Below are 25,206 nucleotides of genomic sequence, written 5' to 3'. Positions count from 1 at the left end.
GCACAGATAATAATGAATAATGAAATACCAAAGACGGCTGTTACAATCTCTTTTGCCTCGAGGTATGAATGAAAAAAAACCCCAGCACCCCAAGTTAAGTTTCTTATGTTGTCGGATAGTTGCAGCAAATCTTCAGTAAAGGCCATCCCAGGATGGAATGTACTGGCTGCTTTCTCTAGATTTAAAACTGCAATGAAAACAGGATACTATATGTTTTCTGCTGAGAGACACCACTGTTCTATGGTTTCCATTTTCATGTACTAGACATTTGGGCAAGTCCCTTTAAATCAATAATCCAGTCTCTGGTATATAAAAATCAACTTCTTTTTCATTTGCTTGCACAGACTGAAGTGCTTTGCCACAGACCTGTCTATTGTTTTGCTACCTTACCTATTATTTTGTGTTTGAAATTAGATTTCAAGTTCCTTGAGACAGGAATCCCATAACATATTTTGCACTGTAGAGGGGTTTAGAATATATTGAGGTGACTTAAAAAACACATAAAAAAGAAGAAAACATAACATGGCAATGATTCTGAATTTCACAGGCCTTCATTAATGCACATCTCTACCAGTTTTTACTTATACAAAGGATTCTAGGTTAGACTTGGAATTAAAGATTGCAGGTGGACAAACTGCAAGCGAAGACTATAAGCATAATGTTTTTCCAATATTTTAGTTATACAGATCTGCTAGTAGGCTGTCACCCGTATAAGTAAAGACAAATCTCTCCACCCAGCTACCTGATCAGTAGAGTGTTTTCACCACAGACATGACTTAAGAACTGAAGTCATTAGCTCAGGAGGCTATTTATAGTGTTTCTTGAATATTTAAAGACCCCTTTGTCTTGTGAAAATACCATCTCTTTGGGAAAGAGGTTGCCTTCAAGCCACACGTGTTCCACTGTTTCTGTCTTTCTCAGACACCTAATTTTGCGATTGCTGGGACACTGGTATTTCCTTCTGATTTTACACAGGGTTTTATTCCAAGCATTTTCTGTAATTATACATTATAGAAACTAATGTGGATTCAGCCATAGAGTTTAATGTTAAACTCTTAACTCACAATGCCTATCTAATCTAGCTAGGCGGTGCCCATTCCTATGGTACCTGAGTGCCCAGGCAGAAAATTCCACAACAGTTTTCATTAAGCGTAAATAGAGTAATAACCAGACAATTGTGCAGTTATGAGATCAAAAGTCTCTCTCAGATGTGCCTAGAATCCACAGCAGCTGTGCCACTCTTTTGCTTGCTTTTGCCGGAGTTCCTTGTCCGCGTGACATGGGACAGCAAGAAGCAGAAAGGATTTCTGAGAAATCACTGCATTCTCAGTCTCTGGGCAGTGACAACAGCAGCACAAACTGACCTTATCTATCGCCGTTGAACACTCCCCATAAATACAAACAATGCAGGAAAGCAGCTGATATTGCAACTTCTTTGGTAAAACTCCATGATTTAGTGTGTAATACACTGGCGCTTACTGCGTAGCTTTAATACAGAACTCCAGGATTTACAGCAGTTCACACTGTGCAAGAACTGTGCCAAATACTGTGATTTGTGCGAGGCAGAATTGGAAGAGTGGAAACCGTGGGTAAATGTAATACATGGTCTTTGCTTGTCTTAGCTACTTTGTTAGAGCTTTGATACGTATTTGCCAGTTAGCTGAGAGACCTGGGGATCTGGATCAAAGAAAGGTGTCTCGTGTGTGTGTGTGTCTGCATTTTTTCATACATACACGTGCATATATTCATATGTCTGCAGCCTTATTTATCTTGAAGAGTGGGTGAAGAATTAGACAGGCTTATACAGTAGTAGTCGTACAGCCAATATCTATAACCAGTTGATTATTCTCAGAAGAAACTCTAAAGAGTTTTTTAATTGTTTTTATTACTCTACTATTCCTATTTTTGTTATCTTAATGCTACTGTATATCTGATGCTTTAGAGGTGTGAAGTACTAATAGAGTATAGGCAATAACTATAAATACTGCATATGCCACAGGCCTTAGAATATACCTTTTCCTGATTTACAGCCTTTGGGTACCCACCATCTGCCTGATTTTGACCAACAGGAGGAGGGAGAAAGGAAGAAGAGTGAATTTGGGGGTTGAGGGGCAGAACATGACGGGTTTTTTTTTTATTATTTATTTTCTGTTTTGAAACCACATGGAAGATACTCCAAAGGCTGTTAAAGTAATACATTTCTCACACTAATGTTTGTTACCATTAATTCATCTTTTTTGATGATACGCATACACTGTACCTCTCAAAATCACGGTGACATCTTTCACAGTGTTGCTTTCCAACATCTGATGCCATTGTAATAAGACATTGTATGAAACTCCTTTATTACTATGGCCAAGAATAGAAAAATCTCATAGATGTCTGAACGATAACCATACTATGCTGTGCTGTGACACGTCTACTAGGAACTAGGAAAAAGCAGCATCTACTTTGGTTTGGGTTTTTTTTTTTTTTTCAGCTGTGGTCTGAACTGGTTCTTCTTCAGCACTGGAAACCATTGCATAGGAGCAGTGTGTTGCTCATATCCTGAAAAGCCCCACCTAGTTTGCACGTCTTTGGACTTTGTTTTAGGATTTGTTGTCAGCGTGACTTGCTGGCTCCACTGGCTCCTGTTGCCCTCTGCAAGATGAGCCTTAAGCAGGCCAAGGTATTTGTTCTCTCCCACTGGAATCACCACATCACTAACACGGACATTCCCCCAGTATGATGCTGTGAAAAGGCATGGTCTTCAGGAAAAGACAAGTGAGACAGCAGGACAAGTGCTTTATTATGAGCAATATGATTTAAATTGTGGTTTTTTTTTTTTTCTTTTATTAAAAATCTTCTAAGCACCCAGATTTGACTTGCCAGTATCATTAAGAAACTTTCATATTTTGATGTCGCATGGGTGGAACTATGATGCAGTACTACATTACTGTAATAACTCAGCAAAGATCCTTGAGCATGTAGCATGTTGTAAATTTGCTGTAATGGAAGAATATATTTCTGGTCACTTCAGGGGCAGTGGAGGTCTCTCTACTGTGATTCTCCAAGTTTTGCCATGGAAATCAAGACATAGTCAGCTGCAGGTATTAGGAAGTCAAATCTGCCTGCTTGCGATAGCTCCCATCTTTGAACACTCCTGTTCAATATATGATGCCTTCTGTTCACTCTTTGGTGTTTCCACAGCTTTCAGTATTCAGATATTCAACTTTAAAATCCTTCCCCAATTTAACACAGAGCCCCTGATGCATCTCTAACTAGGGAGGATAATTAGATGAACAAGGCACACAACGACGTTCCACTAAGGATAGTCTCTGTGGCAAACCTTTGAAAAGCAAAAGATAAACTCCCACTGGAATACACAAAGAAGCAGTAACCATATGGGGATTGTGATGTTGAATATATCAGAGAAATTACGAAAAATGTATCTCAGGATAAGTCAACATATGGCAGGCATCAGCAAAGCTTAGACATTCTCAGCTTGGGCTGTATGTTTCTTGCACAGGTCACAGAAAAAATGGTAATGCCAGGAAAAAAATATGAAAGATCAAAGTCTGCACGTGACTTAAAAGCATCTCAATATGTGGGCACAGCAAGTAATCCATGGAGCAAAATGAGCAGCGTAATATATTGCAAGCTGACGCCTCTAACACCTGATTGCAGCCACAGGGGTACGGCCACCTCAGTTCCCCCGGCCTGTAGCCTGATCTTCTGACCACCAGTATTTGCATCATGAAGAAAAGAGTAATCAGACCTCATATTGCAGGACAGTCAGTCATCGCATGAAGGGATAATTAGAATTTCTCTTTGCCCAAATCCTATGCCATGCTGATCACCATGTTTTCTGAAAATGCACTTTAAACAAAGATTAAACTGTTGTTCCCCCATCCCCCATCTCTTAGGAATTGCTTCCTGACTCTTTATTTTTTTCTGTCCAGAACCACTCAACAGGTCACGTATGTTTTAGAGAATGCTTCCCCCTTCCATTGAAGCATCAGACACTAGTCCCTGCCAACAGCAATGAGACAGATTTGACAGAGCAGCAGACGGGTGACATCATCTATGCTAGGAATAGTTTCCTCTCTTTCTGGAGGCAGTTCATACATTCACAAACTGGTCAAATTTGTTTTGTAATGCACCAGTCTATCATTCAGTGAAAGTGAGTTAGCAATTTCCAAGGTAATTCCCCTATTTCCCTGCCAACAGCTCTGACAGGAGCCCCTGGGGAAATAACCATTAAGCAAACATCTGTGTACTTCCTATCTGTCAGCATCTCAACAGCTTCAGAAGTGGGGCCTGACATGAAGGACCTGCCAGCTTTACCAGAGCCCAAAGTCTGAGGCAGCTGAGATTAGCAGAAACTCTGACTCAACAGTGATAAAGACCCAGAGATATACTGAACTACACAAAGTAGCAAATTGCTGTTTTCCTAAATGTATTATGTTCACTTTGATACAATATATGTCAGTTTTCACAAAAAAAAAAATCTCCCTTGAGAACCTGCTCCAGGATTAGTATTGTCATCTGTCTAGTGTCATCTGTCTGGTGATGATACACCGTATTGTCATCTTGTCAAAATGATTAAGTGAGCTAAAAAGCTAAAATTTTAGCACTTTCGTGATAAATACAACACATAAAGGGTTCTTTTCATTTGTCAGCATCTGCTATGTTTTAGTAATTTGGCTCTGAAGGAGGAGGGAAAAGAAGAACAGGGCGGGGAGAAAGACAGGTAAGGAAAACCATTAATCTTGAGAAAAATAAGACTGTGATCTGCCCATCAACCTTAAGATTAAAATAATTCAAAAAACAATGGGCAATTTTATTTTCACTTAAGAAAGAAAATGATAAAGCAACTTGCTACTTCACGTTCTCTCAAGTAAAATCTACACAACAGCTGTTACCCAATAGTTTCTACAATATTTTCCGGGGAAGAGAATATGTTAGTATCTTCCTTGCCATAAACTGGGCCAGCCAATGCTTCCAAACTACATCTGAAATACACCTTTGCATAGCACCTAGCGGAGATTATTGTCTTCAGTTAGACCACTAATGAAATGGCAATCTTATGTCACCCTTAATATTTATTAAAAACAGGGAGGTGTTGTAAGTGACATTCGTGGATGGAGGCTGTACTGTAGTTATCTTGACACAAACTTGTAATCAAGTTGAAAACATTTGATATTTTGGATTTAGATATTACAAAAGCATCTCAACTGAACAAAAGTCAGCCATTAAATTTGATGTAGGACTGCTACAGGCCACTGTGGTGCATTCTCTAAGGCATCTTAGATTTACGTACCTACTGCTATGTCTCAGCCCATGGCAGCGTGGTTGATTTAGCCTGCCTGCTACTGCAATCAGCAGAGAGAATTAGAGATCATATTCAATACACATAAACGAGCTATCTACCAACTTCAGGGTTCAGCCTACTTCCCACTGACTACATAGTGAGCCAGGATTTGGCAGCCTTGGAAAGCAGATGATCTAAACTATTTTGTGGTCTCCTGATCTTAGAAACTGTTACAGACACCAACCTTACTTGTAGGTCAGTTGGCTGATGTGGCCCTGAATATTCATGTTTCATCAGCTCCTTTCTGTCTCATCTTCTTCACACAGGTAAAAAACCTTGCAACCATTACAAGAACATCTCCTTGACTATGGATCACGATAGCCTAAAGTGAAGTGCCAGGCCCTTTCATGAGCTCCTTCATATAACGTAAGTCTGCCCAAAGGATCATTTTCTGAAGATTAATAATAAGCCTTGTTCCTCTTTCCTTCTCCCGCTGAGAGAATATCTGAAATGTGTAATAGTTAAGCTTAGAAATTATTGCATTTAAGTTACTGGGACAGTCATTTCCCTAAACAGCTACCACTGGGAGCTGTTCAGAGTTAATGCTTGGAAAACAAGAAAGAAAATGCTCTGGAGTATTAGTAAACTTGCAGCTTGTGTTTCTGAGATTGCCAGTATTAACAAGGACATGAAGGGAATAACAGCATCCTCTTTGAGCAGATGTTTTGATCACCCTAGTCATGTACTGGAACCCCGAAATGTTGGCCCATCACCCAAACAGATTATGTGCAAGCGCGAGAGAGAGCGGAAGTTCTTAAACACACCATCAGTCAAACCTTAATCTGGCAAATGCCAGAAGATTACAGGATTTCTTGCTGTAAGTCATGGGTACTAATCTAGTTTGAAACAAAAAGAAAGGTCAGTTTAATGGGGAATTCAGATCTCATAAAATATGCAGGATAATGTCTGTATACTATTGCTCCCAATTCCAGAAAAGTGGAAAAACACTGGAGCTTGCTGGCTGTTGTAATCAGGGGCTAATACTAAACCACAATTGTGCCAACGCTTTCCCCAGTTAGTTTTTAAGACTTTGAAGTTACCAACCCTGTATTCATTTTTCTCTGCCCAAATACTTCTACAGTTCTGCAGTTGGGAATGATGCTTTTGACAAGGGGGCTATCTATATTTCCTTCCATTTAAAAAAAAAAAAAAACAACAACTTTTCACCAGTCTAATATGAGAACATGGACAAAGAAAATGTTGGTGATATAATGACATGCTTTATTTCCCTTTCAGCAGATTGAACTTGAGAGTCAGAGAACAGAACTGTCACCAGTAGGAAGCCCTCCACACGAGGTAAAACAGCACAAAGGGGGAAAGCTGCTGGGAGCAGGACAAGAAAGCAGTACCATTAAACATACGGGAAAGAGTTAAGTGAGTCAACTGGAAAGCTGTTGACTGGGGACATTTGTATACCCCTACTGTTATCTCCTGTGTTTTTGCTGAAAAACACATTTCTTTTACAGCCTCAACTGCAAAAGCAGTGCTTTTTTATCCGCCTAGTAGGGTTTAACCTAGACAATACTATGACAGCAACAAGAGCAAAGGTAATTCCTTTCCTCATTCCAGTCACTTCCAAGGGTAGTTGTTTCTGTCTGGTATTATCATTAATAACCAAAGAAATAAAAATGTAACTATAATGTAAACTTACATATTGGCAGCAAACTTCTACTGACATTATACAGCTTAGAACATGGCTAAAAGAGCATCGTGACATATTTTTCCATTTATATTAATAAAAACTCATTTACCTGCTTATTAATAGTGAAACTATTAGCTTAAAAACACTTCTATAAAAGAAAGTGTCACCTCCATTATGTGACGCTGATGTCTGAACGGTGCAAGTAGCAATAAAACTACACTATGTCAGCACCTTAGCAAAAATATCTTTTCACCCAGCAGTTGATAACAGAATGTGATAATGTCATGTCTGAATTAAAACAACAGGGGTATTTACGTAGTAGTCTAGCACAGAGCACACAGCATAAAGAACACACCTGTCAGAAATGCATTTATTTGTACCACATGCTCATTCCTTAAAAATACACATCTTACATGTTCATTTCATTAGACTGTTGAAAGCAAGACCTTTTGAGATCCTTATAGTGGCATCAGTTTAATACATTGCAATAATGGATTAATGGTAAATTGCCTCGTTAAATAGCATGGACTTGTAGAACTGCACCAGGGAGCCTCAGGTGTGCCCTAAGCAAATTTCTAATACTCTTACCATGCCGCTCATTGATATATTCAAGTACATTTGTTTGTGCATGTTCTCTTCATACATGTTGTGCCTAATGAAACCATGAAATCAGGCTGCAAAATGGCTATCTGTCAAAAATAAATACCTCTGAACAGAGCTCAGATTTGGTCTCATGCAGTCTCCAAGGCAAGGGCAATTAGGAGTAGTTGTTGCTAGAATCACTTTTACTTTTATACGGTTTTCAAGCAGCAATCCTGGCATCTGCAACAAAGCTTACTACCTAAGAATACAACCGTCCACATTTTCAAAGCTCACAAATTCTCTGAATCAAATTAGGGATCTCTCATTAACCAAGCGTGTGTATGCACACAGCTGATTTGCTTGTAGCCATTTGTGTACATCAGGTATGCAGAAATACGTGCAAGTATACACAACCTACAGGCAAACAAGTCTTCTTATTAAATAAGCACAGCTGTGTCTCAACCTATGTTGTTGCCCTGTGCGTGAGTTCCAGGCAGTAGGTCACACAATTTGAGAATAACCGAGGCATGAGGCAGTAGCTAGACAGGGGCGTGAACGCACTGGAGAGCGGTTAGCTCTCCCATGCGGATGACCAAACCCCTTGGCTACTCCATAGCTGTGGTTCCTTGGCTGGGGGGCAGGCTGGTTACCTGCACACAGCACATGCAGGCCCTGAGCAGTGGCTCCTGTCTTCTAAAAACCACACCACAAGCAGTAGTGAAGGACTATGAATAAAACTGGGGACAGACGAGTAACTCTCAGCTTCTGTATGACCCGACAGATCTGAAAACGTAAAAGCTATTCCACAGTGCACAGAAGCATGGGTCGTCTCTGTTTCTTCCTCGATAAACACACAATGGATGTGTACACTCAGGATGGCTTCTGTAGAAGAAATAAATTACCTCACAAATACATTCGGTGCCTTAAAGAAGTAAATGAGCACAAGGATACCAGTGATCTAGTTGGTATATTATATTTAGGTTTCCAAAAAGCTTTTGATAAGGTTCTTCACAGAATCTCACTCTGCCATGGGCTACCATCAGAGACAGGATACCAGAGCAGGGAGACTGTATTGCTCACCAAAAGCTCCAAGAAACTGAGCTGTCATAGGATATACAATGTCCTCTCATAAAGAAATAACTGTTCAAATGATAGGAAACCAAATATACCTTTTATATTCTAATAATACCTCCTCTTGTCAATTTGATTTTTATCCTAGAGATGGTGAGTTCAGTGCTAAGCAATACCACTGTCTCCCATATACACATGCTGTGAATCTTCACATTCAAAAAACACAGGGAGGTGTTTGATCAAACAGAGCTCCAGAAGCGAGCATTTCCACCAACACGTTGATAACAACTGGCCCGCATCCTCTCTGCAAGCCAGAAGGGAACCTATGCAGCAGTCAGACAGTTTGTTGCCGAGGGGAGCAAAGATCTGTGAACATTTCAGTTTCTCCCCAAGTCACGCAGTCTTCAAGAAAAAAGCTTAACAATTTAAATGTCAACCTTCAAATATAACATCTTAAAAACCAGACAACAGAGAACAGTTCATAAATGGGACTAAAGTTGGCGCTGCATAGATTAGACACATGCAACTTCCCAATGACTCAGCTGCATTAAGGGATATTTTTGTGATGCACCCACTCTTATTAAATGTGCTTTCTTCTGTACACCTTGGTTCATCTGATGCTTTTGAGACAAAAGTCACACACATTTCCAGCTATAGAAGGTTGGCATATTACTGGGGGAGGAAAAGGGAGAGAGAATGGCAAAGCACAGAAATACAGAGACTCAAATAACATCTTATACGGTTATTTCTTTTTTGCCTTGAGCTATAAGGCAACAATTGCCTACTTTCCAGGAGATTTAATTTGCTTAGCACAGCCTACGAAGATATTTAAGCAGTGGTTAATAGAGGGTAAATTACAAAATGAGTAAGTAACAAAAACGTCCTGTTTATGTGCATTTTGCTCCATATCATGAAGATAAAATGATTGTGATTTGATATGTATCTGGTCTTTCCAACTCATACTCAAACGATGTGTCACGGTGTTTTAAGCTTCTGCTGCTACTGCTCATTAACAAGCGAGTCCATCACTTAGAATTAGAAACAACTTTGAAATCAACCCCCAGACTGTAGCATCCAAACTGACTCTGCACTCTGCTACCGCTTGGAAAGGTAGCTGTATTTCCACTTCAGTCTGCGCTCTCTTTGTGATCTGTACCTGTTGATGATAATTTACAAGCCTAAGCACAAAGATAATCTGCACCCTTTCCAGAGCAAGGAGAAAAAAGTATTTCTTCTTAGCTTTGCTCTTATCCAACTTCTTTTTCTCCTCTCTATGCTTTGTAAGTGTATTCTTTCTTCTAGTATGATATATCCAACACTTGCTACGAATTGCATTGTCTTCAACATGATCAAAATTTTGCCTGTGGGATGCAATGGAAATTGCCGAAGCCCTCAAGAGGCCTCCAATTTGTCAAGATAGAGCAAAAAGCATTTACCTTCTTTTTAACTTGGACACATGGCCTGGGAATGCAGACGGCTTCAGCATGTGCTATTTCTCATTGACTGGACTGTACAACTTTCTGGCTTACATTCGGCCTGTACTCTATTAGGCAAACACCATTTCAAAACACTTCCTCGCATCAGTATTCCCACGTTGTGTCACAATTCAGTAACTGAGGCGAGTGGCAGCTTATTTTCCAAAATCCACACATCCTTTTTTCAAAACAAACAGCAGGATCTGACACTTAAAAATGCCATTTTTACTCTCAAAATCTAATAATAACTGTCAAAAACTTATTAACTATTATATGGCTAATCAACACAGAAATTAGATCTAATTATATTATAGCATTATATGGTTTGCTGTTGTACCTCAGCTTGATCTCACAACCTGGTATCGTACTTCCATCTTTTGAATTTGATCTCTCCACTTTCTAGGTAACAAAGGGTATATACATTTATGAAAGGAATAGCATGACACACCTACAACTGCTTAGAAGATTACACAATAGAGGAATGTATCGTTGTTACTGGAGAACAGCCACTGCTTTAGGGCATGAAGTTCTGAAATCCAGGCAAGGTTTACAAAAATCCTGTTCAATATGTGAGGCTGATAAGCCAGGCAGATAAAGGCCTAATATTCGTGAATCAAACTCTCAGCGCTCCCACCTTTCATGGTAGTCCAAAAGCGATCAAGTGCTAAATCCCTCTGAGAAATCCAGCCTTTTTTGGTTCGTCTGAAAACAGATTCCCAAGTCTCAAAGTATTTGCCTTCTTTTTTGTGAAATAAAGTGAAATACTCATTCATACACTTCTTCCAGAGAGTACGGTGGCACATCCTGGTAACAACCTCCGGCAGCTCTTCTCAGCATTCATGGTAGCTTCACTGATGCCAACTGGCCTGAAAGTCACTGCGAAAATCACCAGTGTTTTCTATGTTGATATTACAACCATGTCATTATGAATTAATACATCGACGATGACAATATTGATTTCCTTGCCATGCTGGGAAATTAAATCCAGTTCTGCCAAAACTCTTCTATTCGCACATGCAATATGTAAGCAGCACTAGACAGGCTCTACCATTATTTTAACAAAACTACAGACAAGCAGTTAAACACAAAAGATCACTTTATTTCTCAAATCACACCCCTCTCATTCTTGAAAAGGTGCATTTCTAATTGTCACTATTTTAAATATATTCTATATTTTCCTGTGAAGTTAAATACTTTAAAGAAAAATCCCCAAAGAAATAAATACAAAGCACAGCAGTTTCACTTTATGATTTGCTTTGAGCGTTGTCTGGTCCTGCATCCACTCTGGTGAGTTTTGCTGCTCTTTGAAACTCTTAAAAAAGAAATCCAAAGCCTTCCTTGCTCTCCAGAACCCTCTGCTTATCAGCTGTTAATACAAACTGTTAATACAATGCTAGAGCATGCACAGAATAGCTTATAGCAATTTAATAATTCTATAACTTTCATTACAAATACAGACGTTGTTACTAAGGATATAATAGTGATGCTTCTTTTTCTAGATGCTCATAGAAAATTCCACATTACAAAAATGCTTGTTTGATGATGTGCACGTCTGCTGGTGAAAAGGAAATCAGTACTAACAAGGTTTGCCAGGTTGTTCAATGGACAACTTACAAAACCAGACAATTCCCAAAGTTATTGATTGGATCACTGCAGCACAATCTGCGACCATCATTTTACCTGAAACCTAATTAGCCCAAAGGGTTGGCAATGCGTAGCCGTTGCGGTATAAAATGTTACCAAGGTCATCAGAACATGCCATGTGGGGTTTATTCTCATATGATGACCACAGTCCAATGCAATAGCACAGCTCCTGCTAACAGCCAGAAATGGAGGTCTGATGATGCAATTTTTATGATGGTTGCCACAGTAAGAGAGGTGAAAGCAGTCCAGTGCAGGCAATACCATGTTCCTTCAAAAAGCTGACACCAGAAAGTTGAAGTACTTCTCATACCAGAAGTTGCGGTCCTGGAAGGTTTTTCTTGAAAGATGTATCACTATGAGCCTGAATGGGTGCAGCTATGAATTCATCCGTTACATATCTCGAGACAGTATTCCTGAAAATGTAATCAGGGTCTGGCAGGCTGATTTCGCTACATATACATGCATTTAAAGAACATTCAAAGACTATAATAAAGTCTGAAAACTCTAGCTGAAACTCGTACCTGTTCACAACAAGGTCTGAGGTAGTTTAGAACCACTCTATGTTTAGGAAATATGAGAAAGAAGGAAAGGGATTTAATGCACAAAACTTTCAACATACAATGATAATTGCTACAGAGCAGGGGAGTGTAACCATATAGTTTTAAACTACTGTCTGTCAAGAAAGAGGAGCACTGACAGGAATGAGTGAAAAAGTTCATTAAAAGCTGAACTTCTATTTAGCCTGGCTCCTCATGTTTAATTTATGATCTTTGAAGGAACATTAACATTCACTTCAGAAAGAAAACCAATGATAATAATGAAATTGAGCAAAGCAGAAAGGAAAGAAAATTTTACAAGATATTGGACAAGGTTAATAAACACGGGCACTGAACTGTGAAGTAACGCTATACTTCTCAAAATGTGTCCATGTGCTCAGTGTGATTTTTGAGTCTCCAGACAGCTGAAATACCTTCACACAGGAATGCTGAAAAGTTACAAATTCTTTCAAGGTTCACTTTTGATGATGCAGTTTATTTAGAAAACAACTCTTATGTACAACTAACACATCGAGCAATGCACAACTAACAAATTGAGTATGTATCTGGTGCATCATGATGAGAGAGAAATACTTAAATTTATATTTAAACTTAACTTAGATAAGCCTGCACAAAGCCTGACCTACTACTTAAGTCAAGAGAAAAACTGATTTTTCTCTTAAGGGTAACAAAGCGATTGCAAACAGATTATGGAAGTACAAGCTCCAAAAGGGCTATATTTCCCATATCCATAGACAGCCAAATTTAAATTTTGCTCACTAGCACTTGAGAGCCTACTGGGAGTTGCCTCTAAAGTCTGATGTGAATGAACAAGGACGAGGATATTTTATTCAGCATATGACAAAGAGATAAAAATAAATAAATTTTTAAAAAAATCCTTACTGTATCACAATTTGGAGGAAAGTTCCAGAGAACACACAGCAACAGTGATATGATGCTAGGTAGGGAGGAAAAGAAAAGGAGTAACAAGCAGATTGGGGGAAGCATGTAGGAAAAAGTAAGAGCTGTGAGGACTGGAGAGAAACAGAACTAGCTCAGACCGTAAGAATCATATCTTCGTGTTGCTCTTCCCATAAAAACTACTAAAGCCTTGCTCTCTACGTTCTCTTCCTCATTTTTTTTTTAAGCATTCACATTCAGATGAGTGACAGATTCCTTAACAAAATTTCCTAAATTAAAAAAAAGGCCATGTAGAAACTCATCTTTGCAAATAGTCACTTCAACTTAGGTAACACATACATTTTGTTAGCTATATATGCACAGATGCACACATATAAGTCCATACCAGTCTTTCCCTCAAACTGCTCCTTGCAACTCCAGCTCTTCCTGTAAGTGATATGCTTCTAATCGAATCATGTATGTCCCATGAACTTTGTATTACTGCATAAAAACATTCACTCCAAGTATTTACCTCTCAAAATGAATAAGTGACATAATTCCTGAAACAGATCCAAGTCATGCGACACCGATGCCCTTGTTATTAAAAATGGCATAAACAAATTTACAGAATGACCCAAATGGGATCCTGGCCTGTAGAAAGCAGAAGAAACCTGCCCCCATTCTCCAGCAACGAACCCACCGTGACTGTTTCAAAAGCTGTTTCTCAGCATGACAAATCTCTAGGAGAAATTCCTGTGAAGAATTCCACTATCTTTTAAGCAGCTGAAAATAACTAGAAAAAAACAATAGACAGATATAGAAGATACGAAAAACCCAATTCTGTGGCCTGACCATGCTTCAAAAGCACAACCTAAAATTTTTATGTAGAGACAAAAACTTCTTAACTTCTATTCTTAAACACATCTATTGGATTCTAGGTATTAACCATAAATTACCTAGTGACTATAGCTCAGGAGTAGAGACAACAGATAGGTGATGTAGACCAAAAATGATACGAAGGAAATGAGTGATTTCTAGTAGGTGTGCAAGTTCCCTGCTTCCTCTACAGAAAGCAGCTGCGATAACTACTATTCACTCAGATTACATGGCACATCGTTTTAGACACATGAACCCTCATCTGAACAGTAATACTGCCCAACTTACTTGATATTTCAGGAGTCACCTGGTACTTTTTGGACACACAGCATTTGCTGTAAAAGACCATATGGGTCAGTATTGTAAATTCCTCAGACTACTTAATATAGACTGAGGTTGTTGATGTGTATCTGCCAGTTTTCAGGAGTCACTGGATAATTCTGAAAATCATGAGAAACTAGGTTACCTTCTTTTAACCGAGGGATGAGTATCTGCACAAAGAGAACAGATGTGCCAAGATAAAAAATACAAAACAGACGAATAAAAGTTCTAATGAGGAAAAGGACTTACATTGCATCAGCAGCGCAGCTCTCCTCCTCTACGATAGCCTAGGGCCTAAAGTAGCCAGAGGCACCGGAGAGACGTGTTTATGCCTGTGCAGGGTAAAGTCACCACTCATTCAGATTTTTACCCAAAGTAATCTGAACTTCAATTCCCATGATGTTTATGTAATAAATCAATTATAGTTTTTTTCAGAACACCGAATTGCATTATTCTATTAGGCTGGATGGAACGGGAAAAGAAGTAATTCTGCAATGTCTGGTCAGGTGATAATGTCTAATGCCAAGGGTGCGTGGAGCTGATTTTTCACTTCCTTCCACCATTTGTATATATCATAATAATGAAACACACACAGTATTATAAAACCGGTATGTAGTTGTACTGGCAGTCAGTCTATTGGTAAATCACAGATACCTGCAGTTTCCTCATATTATACTACAGTTTTTAATTTGGGCTTTCTTTAGCTAAGAAAAGTTTCAGGGTGACTTTAAAACTGTTTTTCTAGTAAGCATTTTCAAAATCAAACACAGACCCAGATTCTATCACAGAATGTGGGTGGGACTTCAACATTACTTCAGCCAAAGCTTTGCAGTGAAAGCTTGTGAAGGGCCAAAGAAAAGTCTGCAGGGTTTTTTTTTTGAGCAGTTAACAAAAGTCATATGAAGGCTCACTCCATAGATACTGCAAGCTATAGTACACAAGGCAGCTACGAGGAATATAGGTGTGTTCTTTGGACTGCACGGCTGTCTTTCAGATGAGCATTTAACTTGCTCTATTTTACACACTTTACTACAGCCAAATTGCCAGTACTTAGCAACTGGGCAAAAAACAGCTTTGGACCTACTCACCCATACCTGGTTCAGACATTTGCACTTTTTAAGCAACCATAAAATAGAGTCAGCATCCTGCCATATGACAACAGTAGCATTTCACACCTGCCTGCACAGATTTTTTTTTCAGTTTTGGAGCTTTAAAATCTGTTCTAAATTCAAGCTAAATCATTAGCTACTAGCTCAATTTAACACACGCACATATATATATATATATGAATATTTAGGTACTCCTAAAACTTGACCCAGGACTTTTATTTCTGTATCCTGAACAAAGCTTTGTGGAGCTTCTATATATATATCTGAGTTAACGCGTACAACTGACAACAACAACAATCAGTTCAGAGAGAACTAAGGATTCTAACCTAAATACACCATTAACTGAGAGGCAGGGATGGGAGCTAGGCCTCAAGCATCCTCCGGGATCTACAAATTATTATTTCTGAAGCATGGTTTAGTCCTCTGGCAACTGATATCATGACATACAAGCCTAAACATTTACTCTTAAATACATTAACTCTTACTGGCTCCGATTATTTGCTGACTACTCCAGCCACAACAACAAAATTACCAATGCGTTAACTTGTCCACTTGACAGTATATTAACACCTGTCAAAATATAAGCCAATTAATACTTTCATAGAGAAATGCAAAGTATAGCATGTCTACTTTCTGTGAAATCACGTCTAAGTTCTAATTCCTTATTAACTGTCTGTGAGTGGGCATCACTCTATAATCAGAACTACTAACACACAATAATCAGACAAGAATGGCATTAACTTTGTCTTCTAATTTTCGCACTGACTCTAGATGTACAAAACATAGCTGAACAATGAGTAGATGCTCGCATGCATTTAGTTGGAAAAATTAATTTACTTAAAGTGGAACAATTATAGACATCTTTTGCTTCCTTTCACGGAAACCAGCTCTCATCAAGTCAGATACTAAACTGAAAATTCTCTAATTTAATGTTATCCTTAGTAAAGATGAAGATGCATTAAATTCACTTGAATCTTTCAGCAATGCAGACAAGCACTGAGCTCTTTCATGAGTTGTCATAATAAACAAGAAAAAATCATTTTCATAGGGAAAAAAGGAAGAAATGGCGCTCCAAAGGAAGGAAATGGCAATGAAGAACAGCTCTTTCTCTAACAAAATTGGTGATTCCTCATCTGTATTGTCTTTCACATTAGACTAGGATTAACTTCTCTCATTGTAATTACATTTAATGTGCCATTTGAACTGGTTTTAGAGCTGATTGGCAATGCCTTGAAAACAGAGCTGCACAGTTTCTGCTCACTTCAAGAATTAATTTTCCCAGATAAATCAGTTTTAAGGAGTTGATATCTGACTGTACATTTCTGTGAATAAAAATCTTTTAAATGCACTTGGAATAAGTTAATTAAATAAAGAGATTTTAGAAAGTGCTTTGTTGAGCTCCATATGAGTTGAGCCTAAGTCTGAATTCAACCTATGGAAGAAAAACTGAGAAAATGAGGCCTGAGGAATTTAAAGATACTGAAGTACTAAATAGAAATAATGGCTCAATAATGACAATATAGTTAGTTCCATTATGTAGAAATCTAACAACAGGTCTATTTTATAGTTTCTGACAAGAAAGCAACGAATATCTGGTCAGTTCTGCTCTACCACTGTTGCAAATAAAATATGAGTAAGTGGTAACACAGTTCTGAATAATTATAGTATTTCATCACTCTGGTAAATCCTGATATTAAGCCATAACAGCACAACTGACTTCTACTGAAAGGATAAAAAAAAAAAAAAGAAAAAAAAAGAAAAAAGAAAAAGAAGATTTCAGAAGAATATACAAGAACTACATCTGAAATTGGGAGTCAATAAATACAGACAATAATTAGAAAGAATGAGAACATTCACACCAAACCACAAAGCAGTTCTGTGTGGTATCTTCCTTTGTCACTCACTAGTAATACGTTGCTGACACAGTGTTCAAGACAGAGACCTATAGTAGGCAATACAGATATTAGGGGTGTTTGTTGGTGGGTAGTGTTAGAAGACCCAGCAGAGTTCAGGTCCCTTAAACATTTCAACATTATTTCTTTGAATAAAAAGGTAAAGGATTCCCACTAGAAAATGTGAAGTTGTGGCAGGGCTTGTCTTAAAAGCCTGGGAGCTCTGTGATCACATCGGACTCACCTCAGCGACAGGTTCTAAGAGTAACTCTAACAGGAGAAAATAAAGACTGTGAGAAAGGCCATGTGTGACTGAGAATCAGTCTAATACTAAAAATTTCTATTTGCCTGTATGAAGGGACAATGCAAAGTTGGTTTTGATTGTTTTTTGGGAGTGGGGAACCGGAGGGTCTATAGGACCGGATAGTTTTTGCTTTGGGAATCTCTCAGATCTGTTCATTCAGATTCTTGGCAGAGAGCAAATGTCATGGGAAATAAATAGACATTTCTGTTCAACAGTGAGTCATAGGACAAGATTAAAAAGATTTGCAGTAGGTCATAGTCTACAAGACTTATTTGTATCATAAAAATTAATTGTGCACATCAAAGATTACAAACTGAAAATCCTGTTCTTTTTCTGAGAGCCTAGACTCAGAACAGCTGGCACAAACTTTTTAATTTTTTTTTTTTTTAAACATTCTCTACAATGGTGACTACTAAAGACTAACAGCTAGGAAGTTATGCCCTTTGCTAATCCACAGCTTGAGAAAAGCAAACTTGTTTGATCAAACTGCAAATACCACCACTGACATGGAAGGACTTACCTACCAAAGACAAGACATGCTCCATGCATCTCAGTAGTTCCAGCATGGATTACAACCAGAATAGAAAAGTTTTCTGGTTTTACTTTTCAAAGGAAAAAAAAAAAATCCAACTTTTTGGACCTGTATTTAAACAAGAGAGTTGTGTCCCCTGTAGCTGGTCTCAGTGCTTTCATGCTCCAAAGGCTGTTAAGCCATAAGGTAATCAGCACCCCAGACTAGGTGCTGGCTGGCAAGAGCAGTATCCTGCCTCAGAACTCCAGACCGTCTGAGGCAGCTGTGGCACATATTATAAGCTATATATAACGCGATGGGCATGCATCTTCACCGACAGACATTCACAAATCAGAAGACAGCAGTGGGAAGGGAGGGGGCTGTATGCAAATGTCGGAACTCAACTGCGATTTGGCAATGAAAAATACTATAATATTATTGATAAAGCCTAATCAATTTTATTTGAAACAAGAAAAAGGAAGCTTTTCTCCTTTGAAGGTTCTACTGATTCATTGCTACCACTTGTTATATTTCTTTCTGTTTTTAGCACAACCAGTATCCAACAGGGAAATTCTTTCAAATTAAGTAGCGTGATAAATTAACATACTATTTGCTATGTTGATATAACTCATTTTATCACTATGGTTATGCAAAGGGAAACCGTATTTATCCTACACTAGCTTTGTTTTCTTCTGACAAGGCTATTTGTCACCACAGGAAATTCCAAGTTCATAAAACTGGATAGCTGACATTTCCAATATAATATACTTTGTGAGGAATAACAACCCTCCTAATCAATTTTGCCAATTACATCAGTGTTTGTCTTAATATAAAATCACTTTATCCCATACTGAAAGACCAACATGGACCTCTTCCTAAAAGTCACGTAGATCTTGAGAGTAAGAGAAGTAAGAGACTGCATCATCATCAGTGTGGAAACACTTAGAATGAGCAAAGTAGCAGGCAATGTTATCCAGACAGACACAGATGGAAAACGAATTCTGTGATTGTAAAGTAAGAGCCAGATCTTTTACAATACAGTGTAAAAGCATCATACTTTATGAAGATTATGAGAAAAGTTGATGCACACACAGCCTTTGAATTTTTACCTCCAGACTGTAAAGCATTTTTTTCTGGGGAAAAAAATAAGTATCTGCAAATTCTTCTTTTTGTATCCCGAACAACTGCTTGTCAGCGACCAGATGCAGTTCCACTTTTCTAAAGCAAACTTTTTTGATGAACTGTTGCAAGTTTTCTTAGAAATACAGGTAAAATTTAAGTAATCGTCTTTGGGAGTGAAAAATATGTTTTTCTTCAAGACAGATGCTTGACTTAGGAATTTCCTTTTTGAGTGTAAGAAATGACAATTTTGTACTTTGAAAAGTCAACTAAGATCAAGATTAATATAGCATCCATTAATTAGTTTGTTGATATCATGAAGGCTTTTCTTGTCATCCCACTGATGAATGAGGGAATTTGCACCTCAGCAGGTAAACGTTTGATACTTCCTTAATCTACTGCACAGCATTTGCTACAGCCAAAAATAAGAGACAAAGTGGAATACAGAGTCAAAACAATTTAGAAAACAGATTACTAGTTACAAAGGAATATGAACGAAGAATAACTTTTAAAAATAACACATAGTCTGGACTGATGTGTTCCATAAACATTTTCTTTGCTAATGGAAGCCTTCAGGGAACAAATACTTATTTCATATGCTTTCCATTCTGCTCGAGTCATTTTAGATTTCCACTGTAGCTCTGCCTTTTATTTCCTTCTGTTCTCCTTGCCTTGGTTAGATTAGAGAGGTAGGGTGTTAATGGGGTACTTGATGAAGATTGAAGACCTATTTTCACCCCCCTCGGAGACCAGCCTGATTTGAACAAATTGAGGAGAGTGAAGCAGTCTCTCCATGCCCTTGGGAAAAGCCTTTTCCATTTCAGCATTTCCAGCTTTCAGACATGGTCCCCTTTGTTCACAGAGAAAAAGAAAGAAAAGGTGCCAGCACAAGAAAGTTCTGAATAATTTCGTATGATGTCAGAGGGGCTGCAAAAGCTCCCTTTCGATCTCCTTTACGGTTGGTGAGCATGTGAACGCGAGGTGGATCCAGGAGGGGAATGCAGGGAACTAGTGCTTGCAGCTCGAACAGGGCGAGAAACAAGCTGTTGTCCACCAGTCCCCACCTCTGCTGTTGCCGCTTCCTTACTACTCTCATCCTTGTGGGTGCTGTTTTGTGCTGGGCACTCAAAATGCACACAGTGAAACACCTGAAGAGAACAAAAAATGAAGATAAAGCAAAACAATTAAATGCTGGCAAAAGCATGATCAAAGTAAGATGAAGTCTATACGCAAGTATGCAGGCCAGATCAGTGCCAAAGTACTTAGTCAAATTAGAATGTTTCACCATGAGGTCAAAAACATCTGTCCATGGGCCATAAACATTATAAAGTGATACAAGTGGAGCAAAAGAAGGACTTCAAATTACACCAACCTTTACATATGGCACTAAAAATCAGAAAGATGGTTCCAAAGCAGATAGAGGTATTTCTGAATTATTTTTTATCTTTGCCAAGTAGCATAAATATCTACTACATGCTATCGGATGACAACAACAATTAATTAATTGTCTTAAATGTATCTTATGATCAAATTACTTCCTCAAAAAACTGAATGTTCATACACACTAGAAATGAAATTTAAATCATTACCAACATGATTCTATTTCAAGATTGCCCTCTGCTGTAATAGCAATGGTAGCTCTACAGACATATCCTGGAGTATGTAGAAAGGCATTCAGTGTCCAAGGAGGCTGCTGCTCCATCAGCTGAAATATTCCATTTCAAACAGTGATCATTTTCTTACGTTTCAAAGAATACCCGGAACCACTGTACAGGTGACTGTATCTTAGAGTAAGAGGACCATCTCTTTAAGCATATTTTTCCAATTTATTTTCTACTTTACTTACTCTTACTTCTATTTCTTCTTGAAGTGCCTGGGAGGAGAAGGGGGAGGAACTCTTTAAAATTGTTACAAAACTTCTTTCCACATGATTTCTCATTGCTACGAATTGCACAGCTTTGCCACACACTAAACAAATACATCTTCTCTTATACTGATTTAAAATTTGCTATTTTCTCATGCGTTGTAGTTTTATAGTTAAACCTTGATGAATATTAAAAACTGAATTTTAAAATTATCGTTTTAACTTAATCTTGTATGCTTTTATGGCATCTTCTATCATTCTTCTTGCAAGTAAATCATGTCTTTAAAGCTCTTCTCACAAAGGTAATCTCTTACAATCTTAACTGCCCTTTCCCAGGCCCTTTCAAGTTAATGTGGGCGAAATCAAATACCATAAACAAGACATGGGTATATGACATATTAGTACAAGACTACAGAATATTATTTTTTCTATCGTTTCGTCAATACAACCAAAAATCCTGTTATTCTTTTTGACCATCCCTGCTCAAGTGCACATTGAGCAGACGTCTGCAATGACACATCTGCAATAGCCCTGGGCCTTTTCTGAGGAGGTAGCTAGTTAATTCAAATTCTGACAGCACATATGAAATGAATAAAAAAAAAATTCACAGTCACTGGGGTTTTTTATCCCCATTATATTTTCTTGTGCCTCTCAGCATAAGAATTCTTGCAGTTTTTTATACAGATATATAGCGATGCATGTTTATATTTCTATATATACGCACATGCTCACATAAAGATGCATGGCTATGCCTTTATATATACACATATGAACAGATTACAAATCTACACCCACACATACACACATGTGCACAAAATGGCTCTTCTCTGCATTTCTTCTGGTGAGTTTTTTTTTCTAAAGCCAAACTAATTTCTACAGTGGCATGAATTTTCTCCATCTGTTACAGTTCTTGAGAAGCCAATTTTTGCATTCAGCTACACTTCTCGAGAAGCCCCTTTTACACTCATCCCGCTCCCATGTTTTTAAAGTAACAGCTATTGTCATTTTTCCAGCTGCACTTATCAGCACCAGGATTTGCAGAAAAGAACATTATCTCATCAGTGCACCTCTGTAAGACGCTGCTTTCCTTGAAAGGCAGCACAGTCTAATGAATGGGATGGAGGCCTCCAAGTCAGAAGATTCCATATTTCTACTGTATCCCACACAAATAGTGTTTCTCATTTAAAACTTCACCTTACATAGCGATGCATGCTTTTTTCATTACAGTATGGATACCACTGAAATTTAGCTAATACTAGGCTATAAATTCTGAAGTAGCAGATTCTTAAATTGTAACTTTCATTTTTACCAATTCTTTCATACTAAATGCTTAATGCTCAACTCGGCATCTGGCACATTAACAAGCCTGTGAATTTACAACATTATTTTCAGTTACTCTGCCACTTCAACATACAGAGAATACAGCTTGTGAAAGAAGCAGAGGACAGAGAAGTACAGTTGAGCTCATCGGCTTCATCCAATATTAGAATTATGTATTTCGGAACAGTATTACTAAAACAATCAATCCTGCATGTGCTTCTCAAAAAGCGGAGATGACAGTTCAGCATCAGCCTCTGATCAACGGCAAGTTATACTTCCCATGGATATTTTAAGAAAGGTCTGATACAGAAAGCAGGAAGGCCCAGTACATGCACACTGGTGCAGTAATTTGCAAGATAAAGGTCTCACATTAGCAACTAGGTGTCCTTTCCGGGTCAGTAATACTGAAGAGGAATAACAAAATAAAACTTACACAGTCAAAGTATCAGGTGACCTGTCTGACAAATAAATGATGACAAGGACTAAGGAAAAATAATCCTTTTCTTTATAAAAGCAGGATGTCTGGAAGCTCAAGAAAACAAAAAGTTACACTTCTATCATGTTCTAAGATACCAAAAAATACCCAAATGCCAGGTCAAAAAAATCTTTGAACATCATGTCTTTCAAAACTTGGAAAACATGGCAAAGGAAAAGATGAGTTTAGAAGATGAAATCATTCACAAAATGGAGAAACTTTATGGGAGTTTTTGCAATTCCAAAAGTGAACTCTTCCCTTTGGAAAGTATAGATTGTGCTTCAAAGTTCAAAGGTCTGTGTTGGTAGAACAAGTAAGGAGTATTTTTGTACCTATTACAGTAAAGCTCCTTGATGATAATATGCTGCCATTAGCATCTTTTGTTTAAAATGCAAATGGTTTGACATAAAATACAACCAGCTGTGGGCAAATAATTCTTGTGTTCTTTCTGAAGACACTACCGAGACTATAGACTCCAGAACAAACCAAGACTTTGGTTACACTGTTATTATTTAAATTGGAAGTATGAAAAATATCCTGCTGCCTTCTTTGGAAAATGAAAATTTATGAAAAAATGTTAGAGACCATCTGTTTAATATATATAAAAAAAAATGTAATTTAGTAATATGTGCATGGTGATAATGTTCCTCCTCTACAAGCTTTAGGAGAAATAATTTTTTTCACAAGAAAAAATAGTTAGTGCTGGGTACAGAGTTTAAAGACGAGAGGAAAAGCCCTAGAAGAGCATCATGTGTTTATAGTTCCACTGAGCCACTACATGAATAGCTGTAACCTCAATTTGCACATACTGATGATCTTCACTAGTTATGCAGTGCTCCATATAAATAACTACACACGATATTAAATTCCTTGGAAATAGCAGCCAATTTAAATTAGAATTATGTTTAAAAACCCATTACTCTTCAGGGCTTAAAGCTACCTTTAAGAATTAAAGGTTGGAGGTAATGTTTTTTGTAGGCTGATTTGCTAAGTTTACACAATGCACCCCATTCTTTTTTAATAAAGACATGAGAATTTACAGACACTGGCATGAGAGCAGACAAGACTGTCTATATGGATCAGTAATGGAAAAGGCCTTCTTCGTGCATGTACAACAACCCTGGAGGCAGCTTCTGACTGTATTTCTAAGAACTCACTGATTAAGACTGAACTGTACACCACAAGAGACAGTGCTTAGAAAATAAAAATTTGTATTCCCAGTTCAGTTGGTTAGTCAGCTTCCTTCTGTCTGCTGAGAACTAATGTTGACACCTGGTGGTGCATATATTTGCAATAATTGCTCTAAAATTGGACATAAACAATGCTATTTCACAATTCTTCCAATGCTTAAGAGCCAGCAACCCCATATGCTAAATATGATCAGAAATCCTGACTCCTAGAGTTGACAAACTCTAATTACTACAAATGTAATAGTGCTATCCAAAGTTCATTGTAAGGTGTGAAAATACAATGTTTTGTGGTGAACTACGTGTGGGATGTAGACGTGCAGGCATACACACAGAAGCAGCAGCTTTTGGTGCCTCTTATAATCTCGTCATATAAGGTCCTCATCTCACAAAGATTTACATATATTCTTAAATTCACATATTGTAAACTGTTGCACTGAAGTCAACTATAAAATCTGCACTTCATCTGAGACCATACACAACAATTATGAAAGACAGAAGCACAAGCAAACAAAAAGAGGATGATATTGCACTTGGTCAGTTAGGGCAAAATATATTTTTTCTGTATAAAATGAATTGAAAAAAATCTCTTGGTTTGTCCACTATTGGTTAACTGATTTACGAGGTATGAAAATTAATTATAAGAGAATCTTACACAAATAAGGTTTTCTTATGAAGAATGAGATTTTTCTTATGTTTTATTCATTAAAAAGATAACACAAAGGCGATAAAACCAAGTAATCAGTAATTACACACCTTTCTCTAGTGCACTAAAACGGTATTTTCATCACTCATTAAAATAAGGATTAATTTAAAACCAAACCCAATAGGAATGTTTGATGGCACTGTGGAAAGGCCAAAACCAGACACACTTTACTGTACTTTGTCTGTAACCCCCCCGCAAATATCCCCCAAACTGGCAACAGCCCTTCAACTCTGTCTGGGAAGACAATAACAAAGTTCACAAATACTCAAATAAGAAAAGCACTCATTCTTATTTTGCTAGATTGCCAGAGCAAAAAAAT

General features: G+C 37.9%; 2 protein-coding genes across 6 annotated transcripts in view; one reads left to right on the top strand and one right to left on the bottom strand.

Moving 5' to 3' along the window:
• ZFAND3 (zinc finger AN1-type containing 3) overlaps window positions 1-11,064 on the top strand; it is a 188,815-nt gene extending 177,751 nt beyond the window's left edge. Inside the window, exons 7-8 of one of the 2 annotated variants that reach the window (XM_087777314.1) lie at window positions 5,620-5,719; window positions 6,593-11,064. In XM_087777314.1, coding sequence (XP_087633440.1) covers window positions 5,620-5,684 — 65 coding nt within the window. In that variant the 3' untranslated portion in view covers window positions 5,685-5,719; window positions 6,593-11,064. Of the gene's footprint in view, window positions 1-5,619; window positions 5,720-6,589 lie in introns of both variants that reach the window. The other variant, XM_087777313.1, reaches the window with a different exon arrangement.
• A 137-nt stretch (window positions 11,065-11,201) lies between these two features.
• BTBD9 (BTB domain containing 9) overlaps window positions 11,202-25,206 on the bottom strand; it is a 136,850-nt gene continuing 122,845 nt past the window's right edge. For 2 of the 4 annotated variants that reach the window (XM_087777309.1, XM_087777311.1), the window contains exons 12-13: window positions 21,182-21,208; window positions 11,202-20,483 (exon numbers count right to left, since the gene is read on the bottom strand). In XM_087777309.1, coding sequence (XP_087633435.1) covers window positions 20,289-20,483; window positions 21,182-21,208 — 222 coding nt within the window. In that variant the 3' untranslated portion in view covers window positions 11,202-20,288. The remainder of the gene's footprint in view (window positions 20,484-21,181; window positions 21,209-25,206) is intronic. The other 2 variants (XR_015708940.1, XM_087777310.1) reach the window with 2 other exon arrangements.

Source organism: Nipponia nippon, unplaced genomic scaffold (genome assembly GCF_047370975.1).
Source record: "Nipponia nippon isolate SJK-2023a ecotype South Korea unplaced genomic scaffold, ASM4737097v1 scaffold_4, whole genome shotgun sequence".
Lineage (NCBI taxonomy): Eukaryota > Metazoa > Chordata > Aves > Pelecaniformes > Threskiornithidae > Nipponia > Nipponia nippon.
This window is presented reverse-complemented; position numbering and strand designations above follow the sequence as displayed.